This window comes from Carettochelys insculpta, chromosome 8 (assembly GCF_033958435.1).
Source record: "Carettochelys insculpta isolate YL-2023 chromosome 8, ASM3395843v1, whole genome shotgun sequence".
Lineage (NCBI taxonomy): Eukaryota > Metazoa > Chordata > Testudines > Carettochelyidae > Carettochelys > Carettochelys insculpta.
In genome coordinates, this window is record NC_134144.1 from 28,276,374 (window position 1) to 28,302,215 (window position 25,842).

General features: G+C 47.1%; 1 protein-coding gene across 4 annotated transcripts in view; it reads right to left on the minus strand.

Moving 5' to 3' along the window:
• ITPRID2 (ITPR interacting domain containing 2) overlaps nucleotides 1–22,014 on the minus strand; it is a 71,285-nt gene extending 49,271 nt beyond the window's left edge. For all 4 annotated transcript variants that reach the window (XM_075001371.1, XM_075001370.1, XM_075001369.1 and 1 more), the window contains exons 1-9: nucleotides 21,947–22,014; nucleotides 21,274–21,516; nucleotides 20,904–20,949; nucleotides 10,539–10,588; nucleotides 9,326–9,382; nucleotides 7,146–7,185; nucleotides 5,445–5,543; nucleotides 4,062–4,270; nucleotides 2,664–3,370 (exon numbers count right to left, since the gene is read on the minus strand). In XM_075001371.1, the coding sequence (XP_074857472.1) occupies nucleotides 2,664–3,370; nucleotides 4,062–4,270; nucleotides 5,445–5,543; nucleotides 7,146–7,185; nucleotides 9,326–9,382; nucleotides 10,539–10,588; nucleotides 20,904–20,949; nucleotides 21,274–21,463 (1,398 nt within the window). In that variant the 5' untranslated portion in view covers nucleotides 21,464–21,516; nucleotides 21,947–22,014. The remainder of the gene's footprint in view (nucleotides 1–2,663; nucleotides 3,371–4,061; nucleotides 4,271–5,444; nucleotides 5,544–7,145; nucleotides 7,186–9,325; nucleotides 9,383–10,538; nucleotides 10,589–20,903; nucleotides 20,950–21,273; nucleotides 21,517–21,946) is intronic.
• Nucleotides 22,015–25,842: the final 3,828 nt, after the last annotated feature.

Consider the following 25,842-nt stretch of genomic DNA (forward strand, 5'->3'; position numbering starts at 1 on the left):
AAAAGAGACCCCTATAGAAAAAAATGAAATGAATGCAACAGAACTTGAAGAACAGCTGATGTCTTCATCTGATTAAAAGGCAGTTAGTTAAAAAGAAACCCAAACATTTATCAAATCAAGAGAAAGAAATACAAGAAAAGCTGCTACTTCAAAACTCATTAGCTGTGTCTACACTAGCCCCTTCCTTTCGGAAGGGACATGGTAATGAGCAAGGTCGGAAGATGCAAATGGCAGCTCCCATGAATATGCAGTGCCTTATTAGCGTAACGTCTGCCACAGCAATTCGAAAGTGCCACTTTTGAATTGCTTGCCACCCGTGCAGATGGGGGTCTTCTGAAAGGACCCCCCAGTCTTCGAAAGCTCCCTCCTCCTAGCACCAAATAGAAATAAAGAGCTTTCAAAAACTGACGGATCCTTTCCAAAGGCCCCCATCTCCACGGGCGATGCATGATTCGAAAGCAGCACTTTTGAATCACCGGGACCACCGTTATGCTAACGAGGTGCTGCATATTCATAGCAGTGCCTCATTAGCGTCTTCCAACCTCGCTCATTACCATGCACCTTCTGAAAGGAAGGGGCTAGCACAGACACAGCTATTAGGTTTAGTTAGCTTACCATCAGTCACCAGATATTCATTATTAGTAACTCGTCATTTATAGTGTCTTTCTCAGCAGCTTTGGCAATGTGAAGTGATTTGCTGAAGCAGAGATCAGCAATGCTTTTGGGCAATCTAACCTCTATAGGAGCAAATGTGCTCAAAGGTCTCGATGAGGGAAACTGCAGTAATGCAGGGAAGGCCTGAGTGGTGTCTACTGTACACCCCATAACCAACCTTACTCGTCTCAGTTTTATCCACCTGTTGCCTCCCATTTTATCCTTGGAACAGGTATAATCTGTACTTACATTATGAATTCTTTGTGGCAGGGACTTTCCGTTCCCTGTGCTCCTAGCATAGTAGAGGCCTAAATCTGGGATCAGGGCCCCCTGATCCCACCCTCTCAATGGAAGAGTAAGACTGATTTAACACAGTCCTTGGTGATTTTCAGAATACAGATACTTATTTAAGATACATTACACATAAATAAATATTAAATGTTTGTAATATGTAATGAAATAAATACTCCAATTAAGTTGATTTACTTTTTGGAAAAATTGGGAGAAGTTCATCTTACAGGCTCTTTGATTACACTGATCTTCATGGAACGATACCTGGGTTCTCTTCCCCTCCCTCTTTTCTGACAGATACGCTCTGCCTTTCAACTGCCAATCCCTTTTCATCTTAAATGCCTTTCACCTCCTGACCATGGCTAAACTACTGGATATCTCTCCTCGCAGCACAAGCACATTATACCCCTCCATCTCTTCAGCCAATATCAAAGCTTGAGACAGACTTAAATGAGTCTCACTGGCTTAAAGGGAATCTTGTTCTGACTCGCTCTCACACTTTACAGCAACAGCCCTCCTAACAGAGCTCAAACCATCTAGGCATTAGAAAGCATGGGAAGAGCTTCCTTCAAGTATTTGTCATCATTCTCATGTGTAGGAATACATTCCAAACAAAGCTTAAGGAGGCATGAGTGAAAAGTTATTTTCATTGCTTCTGCTTTCATTCACTGTTCATTGCACCCTCTTTAAAAGGCAAGAAACTAAAACTACCTGGTAATGCTATTTTTTCAGTACGGCTGAATCCCTTCTGGGGATCAGAAAGCAGTTGAAATGCATGTACTGTTTTTGTATCAACAAAAATTCACCACAACCCTAGCCTACATTTTACTTCATCGTGCCAAAACAGCTGTGTTTATGCACAAACAGCATTGCAAATATATCAACTGGAGCCGCATACGCTCATCAATATTGGGCTCTAGGGGTTTCAGCAGCCTCCTTTTCTGTTTTGCTTCATGTTTCCTGTTAAAAGTCCAACTCATATTAAAAGTCAGTGGAAGACACCACATTTTGTATCGATTCAGCCTGTCCTATATTGGCCCAGTATTGCAAAAGGAAACAAAACAAAACAAATCTCAGATTTATGAACCCAATCTAATTATCTGTGTAACAAAACTGAACCACCACCAGGTTCTCCTTGGTTGTGTTAGAAAACTGTCATGCCTTTTTTCAGGTAGGACTTAACAAAAAGACATACAATCATTGTCATCAGCTGGAATCCACAGCAGCCGCTCTCCCATAAACATTCAAACAAGGGCCAACTGATTCCCAGTATTCCAGGCCTGGGAGGAAGAGATAGGAGCAGGGACAGAGCCTGACTCTGTAAATATGTGGAGTCCCAAAGTGCAGGGCTCCAGTGCCCTGGTACGTGAGCCACTGGTAGAGCCCCAGAAGGCCACTGGGTTGTTGCAGCCCACCGAAGTGAAGGAGAGCCACTCAGGTGGCCCACTCCTTATTTCTGGTTGCCCATTGCTGCTCTAGAGCAAACTCAGAACCACTAACTCAGATCACTACAGGCAAATAAATGGAGGACCTAAGCTAAAACCACATCCGCTATAAATCAGTGCATTAACATGAATGGAGTTATGTCAGCTTATACTAGCTGAGGTTTTTGCCCTACTGTTTTCTAACCCATGTATTCAATATTTCCTGCATCACTGTAGGAACCAACAAAGGCTATGTCAACTCTGTGCTAAGTCAGGTCACGTTTTCCTACCTACCTCTTCCATCTCAAATGAGTCCTTCTGTGGTAGCTTTAGAATCTGTATGGAAGGAGAGGCCATGGGAGGACAAGGTTCTTTATCTGGTGTTGATGTAGATGGATTTTGCAGCTCAGAGCTATTTTCAAGCTCTTTATTTGTAGACATGCTAGCATCACTATTGACATTGGAGGAATCCACGATACCAGATTCTTCAGACAACTCCACCTGGTGAAGTAGTGAGTCATTCTTTTGCTCTTCTGTATACGACATGATATCATCCTGAGTTCCTTGTTTGTCACTAATTCCAGCAGGAAAAAGTGTGTCTGTAGAACTGAGCTGATTACTAGATATCTCCTCTTTCACTGTAGCCAAAAACGGAGAATCTTTCTTTTTTAAGTGTTTTGGTAATTTTGACTCATTTTTGACATCAGTTTCTTCAGTCCCTTGGCCACATGGCATTTTCCCTTTTTCAACAGCTGGGGGAGTTGTGCAACTGCTACATTCTTCTGTCTGCTGGTTTGCACACAGATTGAGTTTTGAAAGGGTCTTCATTAAACGACTTGCAGTATTGCTTCGATTTAAAGGTGGAGGGTTGGGGGTCTCTTTGTTGGAAGACACTGAATTCATGCTGCCAATTTTCTGCAAAGGAGTCCCAGAAACTTGGGAATATAAGGAAGAAAAAGCATTGGCCACAGTAGTAAGCACTTCAATCTGACGAAAACGACCTGAAGCACAAGAACAAAGCACAAGTTAATTTTTTTAAGAGAACAATTGATGGTATTGTGTCGAATATTTGTACAACGTAGATAAGGTCTTGCGTCTTTCAACTAAACTGTGGTTTTTATTTCCGGATACATTTGCAGCAGGGCTATTTTAAGGGCATTATTTTGTTCTCGCTACCCCTTGTCATGAGAGGGGCAGTGGGAAGTTTGTAATAGGTGCTCATTTCGAACTTTGGTGCCGTTTGAATGGTACCAAGTTTGAAATAAATTACCTTGAAATAACTTATGCAATTTGCATTGCACAAATTGTTTACGTTATTTTTGGTTTTGGCTACAGTGTAGCCCTAGCCTTAGAGTGTATTTATTGTGCTTGCTTCCAGTGCTTTAAAACTGAAATGAAAGATGGCTTACAAGGGACTCATAAAAGGACCAACAACCAATTCAAAATGTGAAGGAAAATGGAGCTCCCCCCTTTTTCCACCCCAAAAACCTGCACACGCATGCGCGCACACACACACACCCCTTTGAATAGTTGCAGTTAAGTAGGACTGTTTAAAGTTGATTCTTGATAGTACCAGAATGTAGCCATGAGACTACAATAGCCTTCCACGGTACCTAACTACAGATTTTCTGTTACGGTTATTTACAGAATTTTAAAAGCTTAACTTAACCTTTGCTTTAAAAGTATACTTACTTGTTAAGGCAAAATTTGGATTTTCCACTTCTGTCCGCTGCATTTGGGCACTCAAAAATACTTTGATATCAATCCCTCTGGCAAATGATGATGAATTAAAAAATCTGGATGGAATTTTAGAAGCAATATCTGGTTCATCCCTTCCAAATCCAAGATTATAGAGTACTTCTTCAGGGTCTTCCTCATAAAGCTCCAGTAATTCAGAAACACTAGACAAATGAAAAACAAGAGATTTTTCTACACAATGGCTCTCTTTGTGACATAATCCCTTCAGTTTGGTCTCTAGTTCAGCCCGTCAGTCTGTGCCCTATTGAAGTTTCGTCTCCTGCAGCTGCTCAGTGCATATTATGAATTGAACCCAACTCACAAGTTTTGGAGAGGCTGAAGGATTTGGGCTTATTTAGTTTTCAGAAGAGAAAAGACTGAGGGGTGATTTAATAGCAGCCTTCAATTTCCTGAAGGGGAGCTCTAAAAGAGGATGGAGGGGAACTGTTCTCAGTGGTGACAGATAGCAGAACTAGGATCAATGGTCTGAAGTTACAGAAGGAGAGGAGTAGGTTGGATATCAGGAAAAACTACTTACCCAGGAGGGTGGTGAAGCACTGGAATGTGTTGCCTAGAGAGGTGGTGGAATCTCCATCCCTAGAGGTTTCTAAACCCCAGCTTGACAGAGCCCTGTCTGGGATGACTTAGTTGGGGTTGATCCTACCTGAAGCAAGGGCTGGACTAGATGGCCTCCTGAGGTCCCTTCCAGCCCTATGATTCTAAGTCACTACAGAGATGAACCCAGTCAATATTCAAATCCAAGCTTTACTGAGGATTTACCCAGAATTGCTAGGGTCCTTAACTCCATTTAAATCACTGCTCTGTGGTGGGGCTGGTGATGAGGCGTTCAGTATGCAGGCTGTTCTGGGGAGAGAGGACTACCCCAGCCCATCTCACCACAGCGGCTTGAGGCCAGTTGAGAAGTAACACTCCATGGCCACTGCAGCTCCAGCAGACACAGCCAAGGGAGGGACGCATGACCCCAGCTAGGGAATGCTCAGGTTTGTCTGCTCCCTACACTCCCCAGCCACAGGAGAGTTCTGGAAGAGGGAGTTCCCCCAGTGAGCCCCTTTCACCTGCCTATTGATTTTCTTTATGGTTTTATTAGAACCAATTCCATTCCCAGGCCACTGACAGGGGGTGGGGAGCACAGCAGCTGTCGGCACCAGTGCCCATTCCAGGCACATCCCATTTTCCTGGTTCTACCAAATCCTTTAAGTTATGACAACAGGAAGCTGTATGCCAAATTTGATGGCTCGAGATCTTACTGTTTAGACGTTCTTGAATAAACACACAGACAGACAAACTTTGTTTGTGCTTTTTTTTTTTTTTTTTTACCTTGAAACTGTCGCACTGCTTCTCCCAGAGCCAGTAGAATTCATACTTCTCCCCTTCTGGTGGAACTGGTGTCGTCTCTCCGTCGCCAACATACCATTGCTGTCATACGGATGGACAATACCAGTATGATAAACTGGTTCCTTGCAAGTGATTCAGTTCTCGGATTCTAAGGAAATCTAGGCCTCCACTCTTGGAGAATTTATTTTCCAGTTCAGTATGAGCTGATTTACATTTGTTTGGTCTCATTTTATAAACACAAAGAAACAATTAATCCTTTTTCCTTAATAGAATAGGTATGTATGCACGGAGAATCCTAAGGTTGCAAGCTGAGAAAACACCTCTGCAATCTCTCTTCCTGCTCTCATCCTCCTTCAATGAGGAAATGTCAAAAGTATCCCTTACTTCAGTAGGCTTATGTTCTCCACTCCCTTGTCTCCCACAAGGGAGTAACCTCTTCTCACTGGAACTGCTCTTTGCTGGCACCTGCTCTTAGAGGCTGATGCTGATTTCAACTGCCAACTCCAGATGCTTTCTGGGGTGAGGCAGAGGTGCAGCTCATGAGCAGTAGGAAGCAGGGGAAGCCTCCCAGACAGGCCTGGAAATTGGTTGTGCTTCCAGAGTGGGGAAAGTGAAATGGGACTGGCTCCAACCAAAACTCCCATGCCGGTTTCTTCTCCCCAGTCTGGCTATGTTTAGACTATGATTGCTATTTTGGGATACAAATGTATCCTGAAATAGTAACTGTGCAGCTACTTCCCGCACTCAAAATAGCAGCACTGTTTTGAATGCAGCAGTCCAATTCCACTACCCCTCATTGTGTGCCCTGGGCCCTTATTTCAGACCTCAGTGCCATTTGGATGCATCAAGTTCAAAATAAAGTAACTCAAAATAATTTAGGCAATTTGCAAATTGTGTAAATTATTTCAACCCAGGGATATAGTCTAAACACAGACTCCCCAACTCCCTCTTCCCTACCTACCCAGCAACCAGCAGCTACCTAGGCATCTTCTACAGGCTGAATGAGTCTGCCTGCATGGTAGCAGCAGCATTGTGCTTTTCCAGGATACAGATTTTTTAACCATTAGACAACGGGAATTTCACGTTAAAGCCATCTGGCAGAAAGCTCCCCTAAGAGCTAAGGGAACACAGAACACTTGGGTCCATTTATTTAAGGGCTCTAACTGGGCCTAACTAAAGAGAAGTTGCAAAGTTCTCCATTTACATGTGTAGCTGGGCACTGACAGCACTTATTAGGGCACCCCTTTGGGAGTTAAGTGGCTTTCTCCCAATCCAGTCACCTGCCCTCCTCAGTCCTCAGAAGAGAGACTTCTTCTAGTCAAGGTTCCATCTCCAAAACTGAAACAAGGAGGGGCTTCCCAACATTGTCTAGAAATACATCAGGCATTCAAGTGACAAGTGAAGGCACTGAATTAATACAGTTTTATCTTGCAAGAGAGTTTCTTTGTGATCAGACATTTCCCCATTTTACTTGAGACTCCAAAGTAAATGCCGTGGAAGCAAAGGAACACATTTAGGAGTCTTAGTGTTTTTTTTTTTTTGGTAATAGTATAATCTTTCAAGGAGTAAGATGTTCGGCATGGAATGGTTTTAGTACTGGGGTGGCCTAGTTTGCCTTTACCTCTACCTTGTAGTTCACATCATTTTATTTCAACATTTCCCCAACAAAAATGAGATACTTACCATGCTTCCATTTTTGCATTACTTTGCTGCAGATGATTAGCTGCAGAAAAACAGAAGAGTGAGTTGTACATAAAGCTCTTTGACAACTGATGATAAATAGTAGCCACTGAATTCAATAACATATGTTCAAAATATGCCACTCCGCCTCCCAGAGTCCATTCTTTATGCTTAAAAGTGTATGGTCTGTATGTTTACACCTTTATAATAGTAGGGGTCAGTTGCATCTATTTTATACTAAGAGCTTCATTTGCTGTATTCTGGAAGTGTGTTTAAAAGAAAAATCACACACATATCTACCCTTTTAGAGCAGGTCAACAGTGTTGTGAAAAACTATTTTTCTTTTTCCTCTGCCCCCCACCTTTTGAAAATTGTGACATTTTAAATTTTCAGCCAGCTGAATCAGCTTTGTCCAGGGCTGGTGACAGACTTTGCTGGGCAATGTAGGAGGAGGGGGAGAAACTCAAGGGCCCCTCTCTCCCCGGAAGGGGCAGCACCAGAGGCAGGTAGCCCTCAGCAGCTTTCCAGACCATACTGTGCCTCCCCCAGCCAGCCCTCAGTGCCACTCAGACTACACAGGGCTCCAGCAGTGATTTTAAGGGCCTGAGGTTCTGGCAGCAGCCTCAAACCCCAGCTTTTTTAAATTGCCAGGCCTTGGAACAACTACCCTCTCCACCCACCTTCATCAGCAGCCCTGGCTTTGTCTTTTCCCCTTCCCTTATGACCAGAGCTTGGACTGTTATTTAAAACAAGGGATGACTTCTCCGACAAGTCCTTTGTACAACAGGCAGTCTAGCAAATGAAAAGTTTATGGGAGGAATCTTTTTAATCTCACTTAGTTTTCAATAACACTTCACTAAGTGATAGTGACTAAATCACATCAAGTCAATTGATCAGATACATTGCTTTCCCTGTTCTTTTTAAAGGACTTCAAAGCAAAGAATTAGTTCCTCCCTAAAGGCCCTTCCCACCTTCCATGGTGCTGCTGGTGAGATTCCTACTGACTCCAGTAAGAACAGGGCTAGGCTTTAAGCCAGATGAGATGTGACATTGTTCAAACACTTTTTAGAACGTCAAAAGTTGTTGTCAGCTGCAGGGTTGTTTGGGTTTTTTAAAAAATGTATAACCACGTTTGAATAAATATACTCATCCCTTGTTAAAGGAGTACTTTACTTACAAGTATTTGCTAAAATGAGGAACACATACACCTACCTTTGATCACTAGGTGAGTGAACTCCCCCACCTCCTGGCTAATATGAGCCTTATCCCCCACCCCATAGACCTAACCCCCTACAGCCTGAACCCCCCGCTGACCCAACGCGCCACAGCCTGATCCCACTGCTGACCCCGCAAACCCAACCTGCCGGCCCAGCAGACCCAACCCACAGCAGTGTGAACCCCCCCCACTGGCCCTGCAGACCCAAACTGCTGTGGCCTTAACACCCCCACTCGCCCCACGGACCCAACCCACTGCAGCCTTAACAACCTGCCCTCTCTGTGGACCCAACCTACCGCAGCCTTAACCCCCTCCTCCCCCCCCCGCCTGCCCCACAGACCCAACCCGCCACAGCCTGACCCTCCCCCCGCACTTAAGCACTTATCTGTTTTTATTTCCAGGTTTAATTATTAGTTAATTCCTCTCTTTATTTCCTCTTTAACTAAGAGCTATTAGTTGAACATCTGGCACTATGAAAACCCTCACATGCCATTCTCTATGGCTTCAAGGGTACAGGGACACACATTTGACCTCCATATCTGGACCACACAGAGAGAGCACAAGTATTAACGCAGTCATTTTTCTCACTGCTTGCACTCTTTCCACCAGTGCACTGGACTGTTCTATTGTTTACACCAAAAGTCAGGAAGAAGTAGCAGAAAGCTGCTTCCTTCACTACAGAAACCCCCTGACGGCTGGTTCTGCTCGCAAAAAGTTGACAAAATAAAAGTTCACAAAAAGTTGAGAATATAATGAAACAAAATGTTGATGAAAGAAAAAACAAATAGGCTTGTTTTGGGGAGTTTGGGCAAATTTCTCATTTTCTCTCTTGCTTTCCAGACAATCTCACCACAAGCCTTTGATGAGATTAGAAATACTGACTTAGAATCTATTTTGAAAACTCTTGAGCATTACTTAAAAATAATGAATACTTGCTTTAAGAGTCATACAAGCCTGCCACACCCACCTTCTGCTCCCAGAGATAAGTCATCTTCAAAACTTCCTCCATTTTTCACCAGCATGCCTGAAAATGTACATTTGGCAGTTCAATGCCCATACAGTGCTGTAGTATTTTCTTTCCAAAAGTCTGTACAATATTGTTAGTTAAAACACTTAGAATTAACGCTGTTGGATTTACTCAGAACATCTTTGTCGCTCCTTTATATTTACACCCTGATAGTGTACAAACAAAGTCTATGGTATTTTGAAGTTACTATTCACATTACAGAAATGCTACTTTTAAAAGAAAACATGACAGAGAGGTGGCTCTAAAGTTACTCCAGCAGCCAAATGAAGAACACCTTCATATCGATTTGCAAACTAGTTAATAATGGCTACCAATCCCCAGCTAGCATATCTAATGAAAGCATTTCATTTCATTTCATTTCATATCATTACACTTAACAACAACAACAATATGGAGATACACATCCTGTAGAACTGGAAGGGACCTTGAGAAGTCATCAAGTCCAGTCTCCTGCCATCTCAGCGGGACCAAGCACCATCCCTCACAGTTTTTTTTCCCCAAACCTATTTCCTACAGACCCATAAATGGCCCCCTCAACGGCTGAGCTCACAACCCTGGGTTTAGTAGGCCAGTGCTCAAACCACTCAGCTATCCCTCCCCCCAAACTCTTCAAACATCTTACCACAGAGATTCAGCAGTAAGAAATTAGTCCAGTCATTCCCTTTCCTCCCCAGGTATAAAAGCAGGTAAAACTCAGCTACTTTGAGAACTGTTTATATGCTCTGCCACTACCTGTGGATTTTTGTTGCACTTTGAACTTTCGAATTCTGTCTCGCACAGATAGTAAATGTTTCAGGTGTGGCAATTTCCGTTAGAGCACGCAAAGAAAGACTGCACGGAAGCTGACCCAGTTCTAAGACTGGACATTAGCAAGCTTCCTGCCCTCACTTTGCTTCTGCTGAGATTTTGCATTGGTATATAAGCTGAAGCACAGGAGTAGTCTTTTAAAATGCTTAACTTTTGAATCCTGGTCTAAAAAAAAATCTTCTGACCCTTTCCCTCTCCACTGCATAAAAATACCAATAATTTAGTAAGATCAAGATATCCACATGCATACGTTTTGGTTAACAGCTTATAATTTTAAAATCAATGCATGAAATCAAAAAAGTTCATAATAAAAGCAGCCATCCAAGAGCACAAAGCCCTTTCTTACCCTTCAACGTAGGATTGCTTTGCTCATCCAGGGAGGCTCCCAGAGGCGTTCTGAAAGCACAGAAATGGTTAACACTATTTTAAAAAGTTGTGTCTTCATGGCCGTCCACAAGAGCTATAACAAGTTTGTGGTAAGCATCAGAGGGGCAGTCATATTAGTCAGTATTCACAAAACGAACAAGAAGTCCTGTGGTACCTTAGAGACTAACAGATTTTTTTGGAGCAGGAGCTTATGTGGGCAAAGACCCACTTCATCAAATGTATCTGTCTTTGCCCAGGAAAGCTTATGCTCCAAAAATCTGTTAGTCTATGAAGATGCCACAAGCTCGTGATAGCAGCAGTTGTGCCTCCTTCCACCTTGCTCGCAGCACAAATGCTGAGGAACTTGCAATGGCTTATCAAACCTGCTAAACACACACTTGGGAAAAAACGAGCAGCACTCTCACCTCTGCACACAGACAGAAATTAGAACCAAGGCAAACATTAAGAAGGCCACAGGCATTCTGTAGGTTGTTGAAGAAAATGTGTGTTATAGTGTGCTCACAGCACCAGCAAGAATGCATGGGGAGCAATAGGGGTACATTCATTTTAAACTGATTTACACTTTTAAATTTGATACCTGTTTTTCCTACACTGAAACCCTAAGGGCAGGAGAATAAATGAATGAAAGAGCCTGACAGACAGACAGACTGTAAGTACTTTTTGGTCAGTCCTTTTGTTCTGTGTTTGTATTAAGCACAGTACATGGGGGTCCTGGTTCATGCCTAGGACTGACAGGAATTTTGGCAATACAACACATTAAATAGGTAATACTAAGTCTGATTAGAAATAAGAACAATCTGAGACCTAAAATATGTCAAGTCGTTCGCTAGCTCTAGTACTTGATTGGATTCTTTGCCTCTGCCATAAAACCACACCTAATCACTATTTCAAGATTAGAAGGAGGCTTGTCCAAGGGCCCAATCCTGCTGTCTTGGACAGTAAACAGTAAAACTCCCATTGACGACAGGACTGCACCCTAATGGAGTTTCTATCACTCATCCTGTGTAAACTAAGTCTGTGTGTAAGCTCTTTAAGCATACAAAATACTACAGAACTTCCACCAATGTAGACAAAATGACGATTAAAATAAAGAACCAGCTATGTCATAAAGCAGCTTTGACACAAACCCAAGACACAAAACAAGTAAAATATGATTAAAGAAGGGCAAATCAGATTACTTAAATGTTTACATCATGAATACTTCACATATGGGCATATGACAGATTAGACAAGCAGAGAATATTACCTACATATCCTGAAATAAACAAAGACATGACACAGTATTTTTTCCAGTTCCAAGACTGAATTCTGGAATAAAAAGCTTATATTTATTCCTAACAGACCCTTTATTTTACAATGCAAATTGTTCCTCTGGAACTGTTTACCATTGCTATACCTTGCCCTTTCATATCAAATAATCCACAGACCTTTGACAATGCCGCTTGAGTAAGAACTCGTTACGTCAATATTCCAATGAAAATAATGACAGCATGAATAATATTCACTCAGCTAGGTGACAGAACAAGCCCTTAGTAACTTAAATCTCCTGGAATTTTGGATCTCTTGTGGGAATAAATAAGGATTTGAGTAGAGTTTTCTTTTTAAATTAAATCTGTTCAAGTTACAGCAAGTCTTACTTTCTGAATTAACAATTATGCCTACTGTTTATATCCCAGTTTTAATGGTTACATTACTATTCTTCCTCAGCTCCTTCCTTGGTGGCCACTTCGGCATGTCATACTTTTTAGCTAGACAAAGTTGCTGGCAGCAACTTCTTCAGTTGATTCCAGTAGTGCATGCACTGGCTGGCAATGAATGGTAAAAAGCAAGCAATGAAACCAGCATTCTCTCTCAAAAACTAAGACCGTCTCCTCTGTAGTATGTTAACAACTACCAGGAAAGGAGCTCTGACAAGTAATCTGTCTGCTTCCCTTCTCTACACACGCCCAATAACTCAACAGCCCATTCTATTGAAAAAATGTGCACTTAAAAAGAGATAGAGCACAAAAAGAACACTAGAAGTCCTTTGGACAATAGCAAAGCTACTGGAATATTTTTAAGGAAATATTTTCAGCAACAAGGCCTGTAAAGCTAGAGCTACTTTACCAAGTTACTACTGTTATTTTGAACTAATTTCCATGTTGTCTATAATATGCATCTGCTATTTCAAAATAATTTCAAAATAGTGGGTGCATTATTTTGAAATTGGTAACTCTCAAAGGCTGTGTCCACACTACAATCCCCTTTCGAAAGGGGAATGCAAGTGAGGCAAATCAGAAATGCACATGAAGTGTCAATTTACATATCTCATGCTTTATTTGCATAATCACATTTTCAAAAGAGAGTCTTTTGAAAGAAAAACAACAGTGCAGCTGGAGTTCTTTTGAAATAAAACCCCGTTTTCGAAAGCACACTTCTCACTAATTTTTTTTCAGGAAGAACGGTGCTTTCAAAAATGGATTTATTTCGAAAGAACCCCATATACACTGTGGTTTTTCTTTCCAAAGACTCCTTTTCAAAATATGATTATGCAAAAGAAGTGTGAGATATGCAAATCAGCACTTAATTTGCCTTTCCAATTTCCCTCATTTGCATTACCCTTTCAAAAGGGGACTGTAGTGTAGAGATAGCCAAAGTGAGAGGAATATCACTTATTTCAAAATAGTAACTTGGAAATAAGTGCTGTTTGGACAAGGAATAAGGGCTATTTTTCAAAATAAGGGGCCTCTAGCCCTCCCCAGTGTGCCCTCCTCCACCCTGCTGACCACAAACAGGAAACCACAATGCCCCCCACCCGAGCCCTTACAGGGGCAACAGAATGCATGAGGGTGTGTGCAGCAGCAGGCCCAGATCCAGCACCCTAGTAATGGCCTGCTCCTGTGCCACCATGAGCCAGTACAAGGGCTCCAAGGTGCCTCCACTGGCTCCACAGGAGTCTGGACAAGATCCGCAAGAGCCTGCCTGGGCCAGAAGGAGCTGGGTGCCTTCCTGGTCAGGCACAGAGATCCAGAACCTGACTGAGGGCTGGGGGAGGACACCATCCTCCAGGATCTGCACACCTGATGCAGGAACGTGGTCATCTATGGCCACATGGCAGATGCTCTTACCGCACAGGGCCACATCCGCACCCAGGAGCGGGTGCAGCTGAAAGTGAAGGAGCTTCACCAAGCCTATGCCAGGCCCAGAGAGGGCAGGTTCAAGTCAGGGGCAGTGCCCATTAGCTGCCCCAACCATAGTGACCTGAACCAGAGCCTGGGAGGTGGGGTGGTCCCACCTGCAACCCTTATCAGCAACCCTGGCCTCAACCCACTCGTCGTTGAGTTGGAAGCAGCCAGCAACAACAGAGTGAAGGAGGGGACTTCAAATGACCACCAGGAGCCGGACAAGGCCAGCCAGGCCATGCAGAGAACCAGAGGCCCAAAGGTGGAGCCATCGCAGGCTTTGTCTGACACAAGCAAGGGCTCATGCGGTGAGTGCCATCGCCATCCCCTCGAAGGGCTGGCCAGAAGAGGGACTAGCAGGATGCTCCACATCTGGCCCTGGCTGACCGTGTAGCATACAGCAACTGATGCACATGAGATTACATGCTATGCCATGCCATTCCTGCGCACGTGGCCCTGGGAGGCTGTCACATAAGGACCCTGGGCTATTGGGCACAGGGCAACAGGAGAGAACATCCCCCCACAAGCCATACCAAGAAAGTGGCAGGAGACAATGCAACACATGCACACCCCAGCAGCCCGCCACACGGCACGCCCACCGTCCTGTAGCAACCCCCACTCCTGGGGCCGGCAGCCAGACTGCACAGGGCCTGGCTCCCAGCATGACAGCTGCGACAGAGCCGAGAACTGTCACTCCTGGCTCTCAGATGGGCACTGGGCTTCACGCACTGTGACCCTTGTAATGACTGACCCTCTATCCTTATTCTCCACAGCCAGCTCAGCTGAGATAGGGTGGACCCTGGGAAACTGCTGGCACTCCTAGAGCCTGGAGGACCTGCACCTCTAGAAACTCCAGGCACTGAACTGGATCCTGTGGGAGTGGGTGCAGAAGGAGCTGTGCATCTGCTGGCAGATCCTTAGGGCACAGCAGGTGCAGGTGGCACATGGGCAAGCCCTAATCCAGGACATTCACGCTTTTGTCTGGGCCATGGTGTCCTGCCACATCGCAGCCCTTGCCCCCTCACGCACCGGGCCTCAGCTGCATGTCTCATGGATCCAGGGCACGCGCAAGACACTCACAGAGTTCAAGGAAGGTGGCCTTTTTCATCCTGAAGTTCTGGAGCCATTGCTGGTCCCCCCCCAGTGCTCTAGGACAATGAGGTCCAGAAGCTAGGTACGGCAGGGCACAGGCTCCAGTCCCTGGTGGGCGGCCTCGAGCTGGTGGATCGGCTCCCACAGCTGCCCAAGGAGGGTCTGCCACACGGGCATCAGGTGGGGTTGCTGTGGGACACGGGAGTCAGCCCAGAACAAGTGCTCCATGGCCCAACACAGGAGCAGCAGGAAGTGGAGACCAGCTGGGGCCTGCTCCGGCTCCATGGCAAGGAGTGCTGTGGTGCCCTGAGGCAGGGCAACCAGAGCACACAGTGGCAATGCTTTGCTGTCCCTCACAGAGGTAGGCAAGTGAGCAGAGATACCTGAGAAACGGCTGTTTGGGGGATCCCTTTAAGCACAAGCCTCAGATAGCCTCAGGCAGAAGCCATGGGAAGCAACTGCTGACCTGATGCACTGCCTGGACTGCTTCTGGGTGGCCTTAATATTATTCAAGGTCCAATAAGTGTAAACGCTCTACTTTGAAATAGCAAAATGCTATTTCAAAACAGATTTTAAGTGTGGATGTATAATTTTGAAATAGGATATTCTGAAATACCTTATTTCAGATTAAGGTTGCAGTGTAGGCGTAGCCTATGTCAGCTGATTTGGGCTTGCGAAATTTCAAGTGTAGCATGCTGCTAAACAGGAGATCTTTCAGTATCTTCTCATACGTGAGAGAAAGCCCATTTTACAGTGGGAATGGATACCATTCTGCTATGACAGACTCCAAGGAAGTAGCCTGCTTGTACAAGCCTAAGTGAAGGGGCAGGAGCGTGGGGCAGATGTAACACCGATCAAGCACAAATGGGAAACCAAAGAATCTGGAATGCAAAACTGCACAAATATCCCGACTTGCACTGGAGTCAAGGAACCAGCATAATTTAGATCCCTCACACTGATGGCACTCAGTCAAGAAGAACAGGAGGGGCATGCCACAATGAATTCTCTGAGCCTTCTACTGAACACCTCTGCTCAAATATTTACCCCTCTTTCCATCCATAGCAGCCATCACTGTAATCTCTATGCACTGATCAGGTAGATTAGAGCCACACAGCTATGCCCACAGTGGCCTTCACTGAAAATGACTGTGCTTTTTCCTCCTCCACATCTTGTAGAAAATGTCTGTTTGATCCAGTATTGTCTCTTGTAGGAAATCTTTAGCAATTAATAAAGATCTTGCACTGTGCTTTAGAAGCAGTTAGAATTTTGCCTGTAAAAATCATAGTTTAGCAGCAAGGACACAATTAAAAAGGTTGCTCATTTGGTCATCAAAAACTCAAAACAGAAATATATCTTCTCAGACACATTTCAAAACGTCCTCTTTCTTGAATACTCTACATGAGAAAGTTTACCCTGTTGGAAAGGAACTATGCTGTTATTGTAGAAGACATTTTTGGCCAAGCAAAATACTCAAGTTAAAAAAAAAATAGAAGCCCTCCTGGAGTTCAGACAGAGGCCTTCTTCCTTTCTGTTTCAGTGTAAAATGAGAACACAGATGATTTCTGATGTTTATTTTAAGTAGCCTTAGTAAATACACTAATATCTTTTAAAGCATTTCAATGCACTGGTAAAGTGGAGCTGAACAAAGACAGACTCACACAGAGGGATGACAATTCTGCTCCATTTCAGGGAACTGTCATCCCTGTAGGACACTATGTAAATGGAACCTGGAATGCTGTTGAGAGACTTCTGCATAGCCATGAACACATGAGAAATTTCTGAGTGGAGCAGTTACAGTCCCAAACTGCGGAGGCATACAACAGCAATGACCGGCTAGTAAGTCCATTTTCCTCACAAATCCAACAGTGTGGATGGTATTTTGAAACAAAGCTTACAAGCAGATCTCATTACCAAGAATGTTGATTCAACTTCATTGAATTAATACTGCTGCAAAACCGCAAGTAAGACCGGCAAGACAAACTTGATTCTGAAGTTATATTTTGGAAAAGATTATATAAACCTACAAACAACAGACGTATATTCATTCATTCCTATGGGGAAAGTATTTTTGGCATTTTTAACTCCTGAAAGCGAGGATATGTGTTTGACTACGAACAGAAATAAAATCAGACCTATTTCTGCTGTCCAAAAGTGAAACGTGCATGAAGTTGTTACAAGAAATTCAGTTGTAATCCAGGAAGATAGTAATTTAGGTGCTATTTTTAACAATACAATGTAAATATGTTCCAGACTTTTAAGCTGATCTTGTCTTAACACTGTGGACAGAAAACCACTTAACACTGTGGACAGAGGAAAACCACAAGGGATCATTGAGTGCTAGAAGAACCAGTTTAGCCCAACTCCCTTTGATTACATATGCACATGCATACAGAGTAGCAGATACTTTGTCAAAAAGTAAATTAATCTCCCACTCAACACCTATAAAATGCATATTCTGGTCTATTCAACTGTATGATACCTACAGCCTTGAGAGGATAATCCTGTGAAGAGCTGACCATGTCTGCCATGCGCTGAGAATTCCCAGCTTCCACACACATTACTGCTGAGTGCCCACAACTACCAGATCACAGAATTAGACCCTAAATGCCTACAGGACTGATCCTCCCCTGTTGAAGTCACTGGGAGTTTTTCCATTAACTTCAACAGGTGCCAGATGGACAGTATTTCCAGTATCAGGGAATCACTAACATTCACAAGTCTCCTGAGCTTTGCTAAAGCCAGCCACAAGAGCGAAGTTTGAATATCACAATGATTCAGGGTGGAATGTCAGTGCATTTAAGACAACACAGTGTGCAACAGTCTTTGTAATATATGGAAATTAAAGGAACAGAATCAACACAGGATTTGTCAGCTCTACAACTGACGCAAATTTAAGTTTTTGTACAAACAGGCCCATTGAAGCCCGGGAGGAGAAAAAAAGTGGGTAGTTGCCACAGGGCTCAGCAATTCTAAGGCAAGGGGCTCCAGGCGACTGCCGCTGCTTCTATGGCAGTTGCAACAGCCAAAGCACCAGGCCCCTTTAAATTGTTTTCAGAGCACTGTGCCCCATACTTTGCACAGCACTGAGGGCTGGGTCCTGCAACACACAGTCCAGGTGGCCCTGAGGGCTGGCTGCCCAGGCCCTGCCATTTCGGCCAAAGACTCCCCTTTCTGGGGCCCAGAGCTGCCCCCACCATTTGCTGGAGCCTGCATACGCTGTTGGCCCCCTCTGACTATGAAGTATAGAACTGGTCAGCAACATCATTTACAAAAACAGTAAACTTGCACAGGCTCTTTTATAAACGGATCACAGAGGGCTGTACAAACATCCATTAAACAAACCTTGCAACATCCCCATTTATCCATTTTTTTTTATTAACCTGTCTTGCTCAGGATCCCCAATTCAGCTAGTAGCAATGGTATGAATGAAAACCAGTTCTTACGCCCAATGCTCTGATCAAATGAACAGACACTTCGCTTTCATAAGTCTTCCATCCAGCACAATGAAGAGACTTTATTATTAATTATTATTATATAGGTCTGTGACTTTAGTTATTGAGTATGCTTATTGTCATTGTGTGGATATATGTGCAATTCCTTTAAACCTGTACATTGTCTCTTTGTACAAATGCTAGACTGGCTCCTGCTCCATACTTTCTCAATCTTTTAAAACTTCTAGTTTAGCACTAGATTTGTACTCAGTTAAAGGAATATATCATTTTGGTAGCCACTATTTTCCAGGATCTGCTGAAATTCTAATTTTGCAATTCCCACAAGTCATGAGGGGCCTGAAAAGTTAAGGCATCTTCTCTGATTTTCACTGTCTGAAAAAAAAAAAAAAAGTCACTGATCATGGACCACAGTTTCTCAGCAGTGAATACCAAATTTCTGGGATGCAGAATGCCTCTAGTCCTCCCTGCTCATAAGAGTATTGGTCCTGTAAAGAAGTCTCCAACAAAGACACCATATTAGTTTGTGGATCTCCACGGCAACACACATCACTAGAGTAAGTCCGGCTGAGCTGCTCACCAGGTTAGCAGATCAGAATGGCACTTCCAACCCTAACAGTAAATTTTCACCATAAGCTGATATGTCTAAAGGATGGCAGTGAAAGACAGGTGGTCCTGAAACTTAACTACTAGTATGTGGCCCAAAGCTCATCTAACCTAATAAACAAGGACAACTACCCCTTATACAATTGAAAGAAAAATACTGGACAAGATGCACCTATTGTCACTGGATCCAGATGAACGGCAAAATACCATAGATGGAGACTTAAGAAAAAGCTTTTTCTAAACCAGGCTGAACTTTTGTTTGGTGACCACAGCAGAAGAGGTATTCACTCTACAGTCTGAATAAAGGGAGATAATTAGGGCCCTACCAAATTCAATTTTGGTCAATGTCATGGCCATAGGATTTTCAAAATTGTAAACATCATGGTTTCAGATAGTTAAATTTGAATTTTCAGGTTGTTATAACCATGGAGGTTCATATCCAAAAGGGAGTCACAGGCTACTGTAGGCAGGTCAGTAGGGGGTGACATGCAGGATGGAGCCACCCCTGCACGCGCTAGAAGTGGTGTGGCATTTCCAGGGGAAGAGGCAGATAAAGGTATGGTGGGGAGAGGACAGGGCAGGGCATATGGCTTGTGCCCCCCCAGGAATTCCTCTAACTAGTTACCACTGGGGCTCACAATACTGTCACCCTTACTTCTGCACTGTTGGTGGGGGCAGCAGTCTCTTCAGAGCTGGGCAGCTGGAAAGCAGCATCCAGCTCTAAAGGGAGCCCAGAACTGAGGGTGGCACAGTACACAGGTTGGGGGAGGGAGAGAAGTACACAGTCATCCCTTCTCCCCTCACACACAGCCAGCCTAAGGCCTGTTTAACCTAAAAGCACGAGAGCACGGGTTAACGGCACCTACTGCATGTTAGCCTCCAGCTGCTGGTCCTGTCCAGCTGCTGATGCACTAAGTCTAGTTCTTCGCTTGCAGGGACCACACCCAGGGCCATCAGATACACCTGTAGGAACCTACCTCAGCTGCAGAAAGCTCTGTGGTTGTATACTGGGAGTCCAGCTCTGAAGGCAGTGCCACCACCAGCACAGTGCAAAAATAATGGTGATGTGGTATGGTACGTTATTTCTGCACTGCTGCTAACTCAGTCTTCAAACTAGGCAGCATCCACGCACCACTAGCCACCCAGCTCTGAGGGCACTGCAGAACCAAGGGTCCCAGTGCCATGACCCTGATACAACAGCCTTCTGACTGTCCCACAATCTTCTTTTGGGTTGGGACCCCAGTTTGAGAAAATGCTGGCCTCACCCATCCAGGATACGAAAGCACAAAAGACCATATTTCACAAGGGAGATCTTGTGGTTTGTGATGCGTTTTTCACAGCCGTGAATTTGATGGGGCCCCAGAGATGATCCTTTAGGAAAGTTCAAGCCTATTAGACAGGAGTCTACACAGTTGGTATTAGATACTTCATGTCAGTCAGTCTCAAACAGACAAGAAGGTTCCTCCTGGCCAGAAGATGGCTCTGTGTGGGTGCCTGGTAAAACTGGTGACTCAACGATCTGTGGCTAAACATTTAATAATAAAGGGGAGGCGGGAAGGGGATGTGTACTGTTTCCTTAGATACGTAACAGGAAGCCAGACAAGATGAGGCTAGGGAAAGTTCCAAGAGAAGTCAGGGAGACAGAGCGTAGATTTAGGGATGATACTGTTTGCCTTAATATTTGCTCAGGATTATAAGAAATTAATTCTCTGGTGCTTTAGCTCTGTCACGACAGAGAAATAGAATGGGAAAAATAAAATCTACTGTTCGCAAAACAGCCACACTTCAATGTGCATCGCTACTCCAGCAACTTCCTACGCACCAGAGAGAGACAAAGGTAACACAGAGAACTAATTTTTCTCCCCTCTTACACACTTCGAAAGCCCAAGCCTTCAACTCACATTAGCATCAGCAAAAGCTAGCAGTGTGGGACCTGGGCTACTGAAGCGTTTCTCACACTGCTGCTTAGACACAGGTAACTATTCCGTGCAGCACCAGACCTGCAGAAGGACTTACCTGCAATCTTTAAGCCATATGGCGATTTTTTCATTCGGAACATTACCTTGGGGAGAAAAGAAAGGGAAGGAGGGAGAAAGGCAAACAGGTGTCACTGGCGCACTGGGCAGAAGGAACATTGGTGACAAGGGAGGGGACCTTTCACACACACCCCCGCTGACACTACTGCAAGTGTAACAGCAAAGCCACTAATGCACGCAAGAAATAAGTCGGAACGAGGCAGGCCACGCGCCGGGGAGCTGCCCACACCTGCGCGGCCCGGGAACGGCTGCCCCGGGAAGGCTTTCCGCAGGTCGGGGAATAGCGGGGCTGACCCAGCCCTGCGCTCCCCCCTCCCGCGTCTCAGCGGCGGCAGCCGGACAGGCCAAACCTGCTTCTGCAGCCAGGAGCAGCTTCCCGCCGGCGAGCTCGTCCTCCTGCCGGGCCAGCGCGGCCGCTTCTGCCGAGAGCTCCTCCGCCTCCGACGCCTGCCAGGAGTCCCTGCTCTTGGCCCAGGCCTTCCTCTTCTGGCTGGCCCCCTGCCGCTCCTCCGCCGCCGCCGCCGCCGCCGGCTCCTCCATCGGCCCCGCAGCGCCGGCGGTTTCACTTCACGCGGCGCGCGCAGCAGCAGCGCCTGCCGGGCAAAGCCAGCCGGGCTCAGGAGCGGGCTCGGGAGGCAGCGCGGTCCCCATGCGAGGCGCGGGGAGCCCAGCTGGGAACCCGCCCCGGCCGCACGGGGGCACCAGCCCGGCGCTCAGCAGGCGACTCTCGCAGCGCTGCCTCTTGCAACACCCCAGGGCCGCCCCAGCTGGGAGCGGAGCGCTCCGCTCCCCTCCCCTCCCGGGCGGCTCCAGCGCCAGCGGCCTCGGCACCGAGCGACAAACAACCCGGGAGACGCTGCCCGCCCGCCGAACGGCAACCCGAGAATTTCACCGATCGGGGTGTTCCTCACCACCCCGGGCGGCAGCAGCAGCCGCGGCGGGATCGGGACCCTGCACCGCCGCAGGGGTGCGCCAGGCCAGCCCGGTGCTCGCAGCACCGCCGCGGGGCTGAGCCGTACTCACATAGCGGGCCGGGAAGGGGAGGATTCACCCGCCTCGGCTGGGATCGCAGCAGCCTCCCTCTGACTTCCTCATACCGCCGCTGGGAGAGAAGTTTGCAGCCCACGTGATGGGAGCCAAGCGGAGCCGCGCATTCTCCGCCCAGCCCAGCCCGAGAGCGGGGGAAAGCTGCAGGGAACCACTCCCCTGGCGCCTGCTGGGAGCGCTGCATCTCCCTGGTGCTGGGGCCAGCCGTCCCCGAGCTGGCGCCCAGACCGTGAGGACACGCAGCGTAACGGGCCTAGGGGGAGGGCAGGGAGGGGGGACGGTCTCTAGAGCTGCATCTACACTAGCAAGTTCTTTTGAGTTTTCGACAGAAGGGGGCTGTTTCGAAAGATCCCACCCAGTGTCTGCACACAAAAGTGTTTTCCAATGTAAACTGAAAGAATGCAGCACTCATTTCAAAATCACTCTTCCACTCCTGTTTCAGGAAGTGCACCCCCTTTCAAAAGCCTCTTTCCAAAGAAAATGCTCTGCAGGCCCTTTCTTCCGAAGAGTGGTCTTCATGGGGCCTGATATTTCGATCCCTGGCCCCTTCTTTCGAAAGAGCAGGGGCTGTGTGGACGCTGTCTTTCGAAAGAGCAGATAGCGCTTTTGATCCGCTTTTCTGGGTGTGGACGCACGCTTTCAAAAGGAGTTCTTTCAGAAGAGATCTCCTGGAAAGGCTTCTTTCAAAACATCGCTGTAGTGTAGACAAACTAAAACAGGAAAAGGGGCAACTGGAATATCGATGGGGTTTTGCTGGAGAGCAAATGTTAGAGATACTAAAGGCTGGTGGCAGCCCATCCACCCTCACTCCCTGCTGCTCTCCCCTGCTTTGGTCCAGCTCCCAGGCACACCCACCCCTAGAAGACTTTAAGAGCTCAAATAAAGAGCGAGAAAGGGCACACCAGGAAAGACTTGGAACTAGCTAAAGGGAAGGGACCCTCAGAGAGGGTGGGGGGAAAGTGTGAGAAACATGCAGAGAGAAGGGAAAGGGGGAGATGGACAGAAAAGTGAGAAAGGTGCAAAGATGAGAATGTTCAACATTCTGAAGATACAATTAATGTCTATGTTCATAGCACTTGGAATCTCCAAGCATGGACCAGGCTCCCACTGTGCTGGATTTACAACCAGAACCATAAGATAGCCCCTGCCTCCTCGGCAGTTTGAATCTGTTTAACAGTTGTGGCTGCTGAGATGGGTGAAAACAGACTTACTTTTAAATGAGGAGGATTGACACCATCTTTTCAGATCTAACACCATGGAGGCCATAGGTCACTCATTTTCTTACCAGCCGGGTGACAGACAATTACCCCTGTAAGGTATCCTTCTTCCCATCCCTTCCATCTAAATACACAGTGGAGATGGAGATCAGTCACCATACAACTTAGATGGGACAAAAAGTCTCAGGCAGCCATATTAGTCTGTAACTTCAGATACAACCAGCAGTCCCGTGGGGTCTTGGAGACTAACCGATTTATTAGGCCATGAGCTTTCATGACTCCCTGTAAAAGCTTTGTGTTTTTTCCTGAGTAAATTTAACACTGGGGCAATAGCAGTCCTCCTGCTGTGACCATCAAGCTCAGAACTTTCATTTCTAAGAGTCTAAACTTTGGTAATCCTCTTTCTGACTTAGCACAGGAACACTGGCAGGAATGAGGAAGCCTTTTAAAATCTTATTTAAATTCACTTGAAGTCTTTATAATCCTTCTAGGAAGACTAAAGCATCCAGTGTTTCCTGAAAATCCAGCAAACAGTATAATCCAGGAAGAATGGAGGCTCAGTGTCTGAAAAAACAGTACCTAAGAAAATGTCAAGGGTGGACTGGTCTCTAGGACCTTTAGGGGTGAAATCCCAGCTCCATTAAAGTTAATGGTAAAGCTCCTAAGGACTATGCTGGCCTATCGTTATCCAGCTATTGAATCCCTGTAGGCAAACAAATGCAGTTGAGCGAAGTCTCACTAGCCGCGTCTACACGTGCCGCCTACTTCGAAGTAGCGGCGCCAACTTCGAAATAGCGCCCGTCATGGCTACATGTGTTGGGCGCTACTTCGAAGTTAACATCAACGTTAGGCGGCGAGACATCGAAGTCGCTAACCCCATGAGGGGATGGGAATAGCACCCTACTTCGACGTTCAACGTCGAAGTAGGGAACGTGTAGTCGTTGCGCGTCCCGCAACATCGAAATTGTGGGGTCCTCCATGGCGGCCATCAGCTGAGGGGTTGAGAGACGCTCTCTCCAGCCCCTGAGCTCAATGGTGGCCGTGTGGAGCGGCCCCTTAAAGCTCCCCGCCCCCTGCCTTCCTGTGCAGGAAGGTGAGAGAGCGTGCAGGCAGCAGCATTGCCACGCGGCTAGCCTGCACGCTCCTCCACAGCCACAGACACCCACAACCGACGCAATGGCCGCCCGCCAGCCCCCCAAGCGCCCCCAGGGGACCCCCCCCAAGGGGAGCCAGGGCTCCCAGCCCAGTAGCCAGGCAGGGAAGCGGCAGTGGGGCCCCTCCTGGACGGAGGCCGAGCTTCGGGACCTGCTGGGGCTCTGGAGCGAGGAGGAGGTGCTCCAGGTAATGGGGAGCAAGAGGCGGAACGCGGATGCGTTCGCTCGGCTGGCCGAGGGCCTGGCCGCCCGGGGTCACCCTGCCCGCACTCCGGATCATGTCCGGAGTAAAGTGAAGGAGCTGCGGCAGGGTTACGCCCCGGCCCGGGATGCAGCCGGCCGATCTGGGGACGCCCCCATCACTTGCCCCTTTTACAGGGAGCTCAGGGACATCCTGGACCCCAGCACACCTCCTCCCCTCCGGCCACGCTGATACCTCAGCCAACGAGCCCCAGCAGGCCGCAGAGGCGGAGTCCGCCCTCGAGGCAAGCCCCGCACCTCAGGGGCCCCCCCAGGAGCCCACCCCCGGGGCACCGGAGGAGGAGGAGGTGGAGGGGGAGTCCTCCTCCAGCGACGCCAGCCTGAGGATCGTCCTGCCATCCAGGAGCTCCAGCCGGGCGTCCACCCCCCGGGTGTCCCCCGACCGTGGGAGTGGACTGTCATGTATGTACCCCCCCGGTGCACACCCCCAGGGTTGAGGGGCGGGGGTAATAGATATGACCAGGGCCCTCCAGATGACCATGGCCCCAAGGACAGCAGTGGCATATCCCTCAGAAGAGTGCATCAGCCCCTGCCCCGCCTCCCCAGCACGACAGTGCCATGCCCCATCCCCGGGGCTGGGGGGAGCGGAACCTCTAGGGTCCCCCAGGGGGAGGGGGTGGGACACCCAGCAGCAGCAGCATGTGATGGAGGGGGGGGGAGTGCAAATGCGAGACTCAGGCTATATATGAGAAACAAGCAGAATAGCTCCCAGTGGCTAAGGATGATGCTGGGGCTACAACTGGCAGGTTACACCTCTGCCCTGAAGAAAGAGGAGGGAGGAGCCGAGCTGGGTTTGAATGGGGGGCAGCAGTTAGAGGCTAGGGGAAGGGAGAGCTAGAAGGCAGCCAGCCTGAGGAGGGGGAAAGCTACACCCCAGAGGGGCACCCCTCGGGGTCTTCTCCCCAGGACGGGTTGGAAGGACTGTCTCTGACTGCTGTACTGTCGCTTCTGTGAGAAACTGGGCATCTGTTGCCTAATAAACCTCCTGTTGTACCTGCTGAGTGAGAGTCACTCCTGCCAGCAGACAGGGTGCAGTGCAGGGGGACCCCTGAACCCCATCACAGCAGCATCTCCCGGGGACGGGGATGGGGAACCTGCAGCAGAGGGGTGGGGGGACAAGGGCCACGGCTCGGGGCCCACACTAACGGCTGTCTCCACTCTTCTTCCCCCCCTTCTGTGTTCCGCAGCTGCACCATCTGAAGGACTGGAGAGCGCCGGCGAGGTGTCAGTGGTCCCAGAC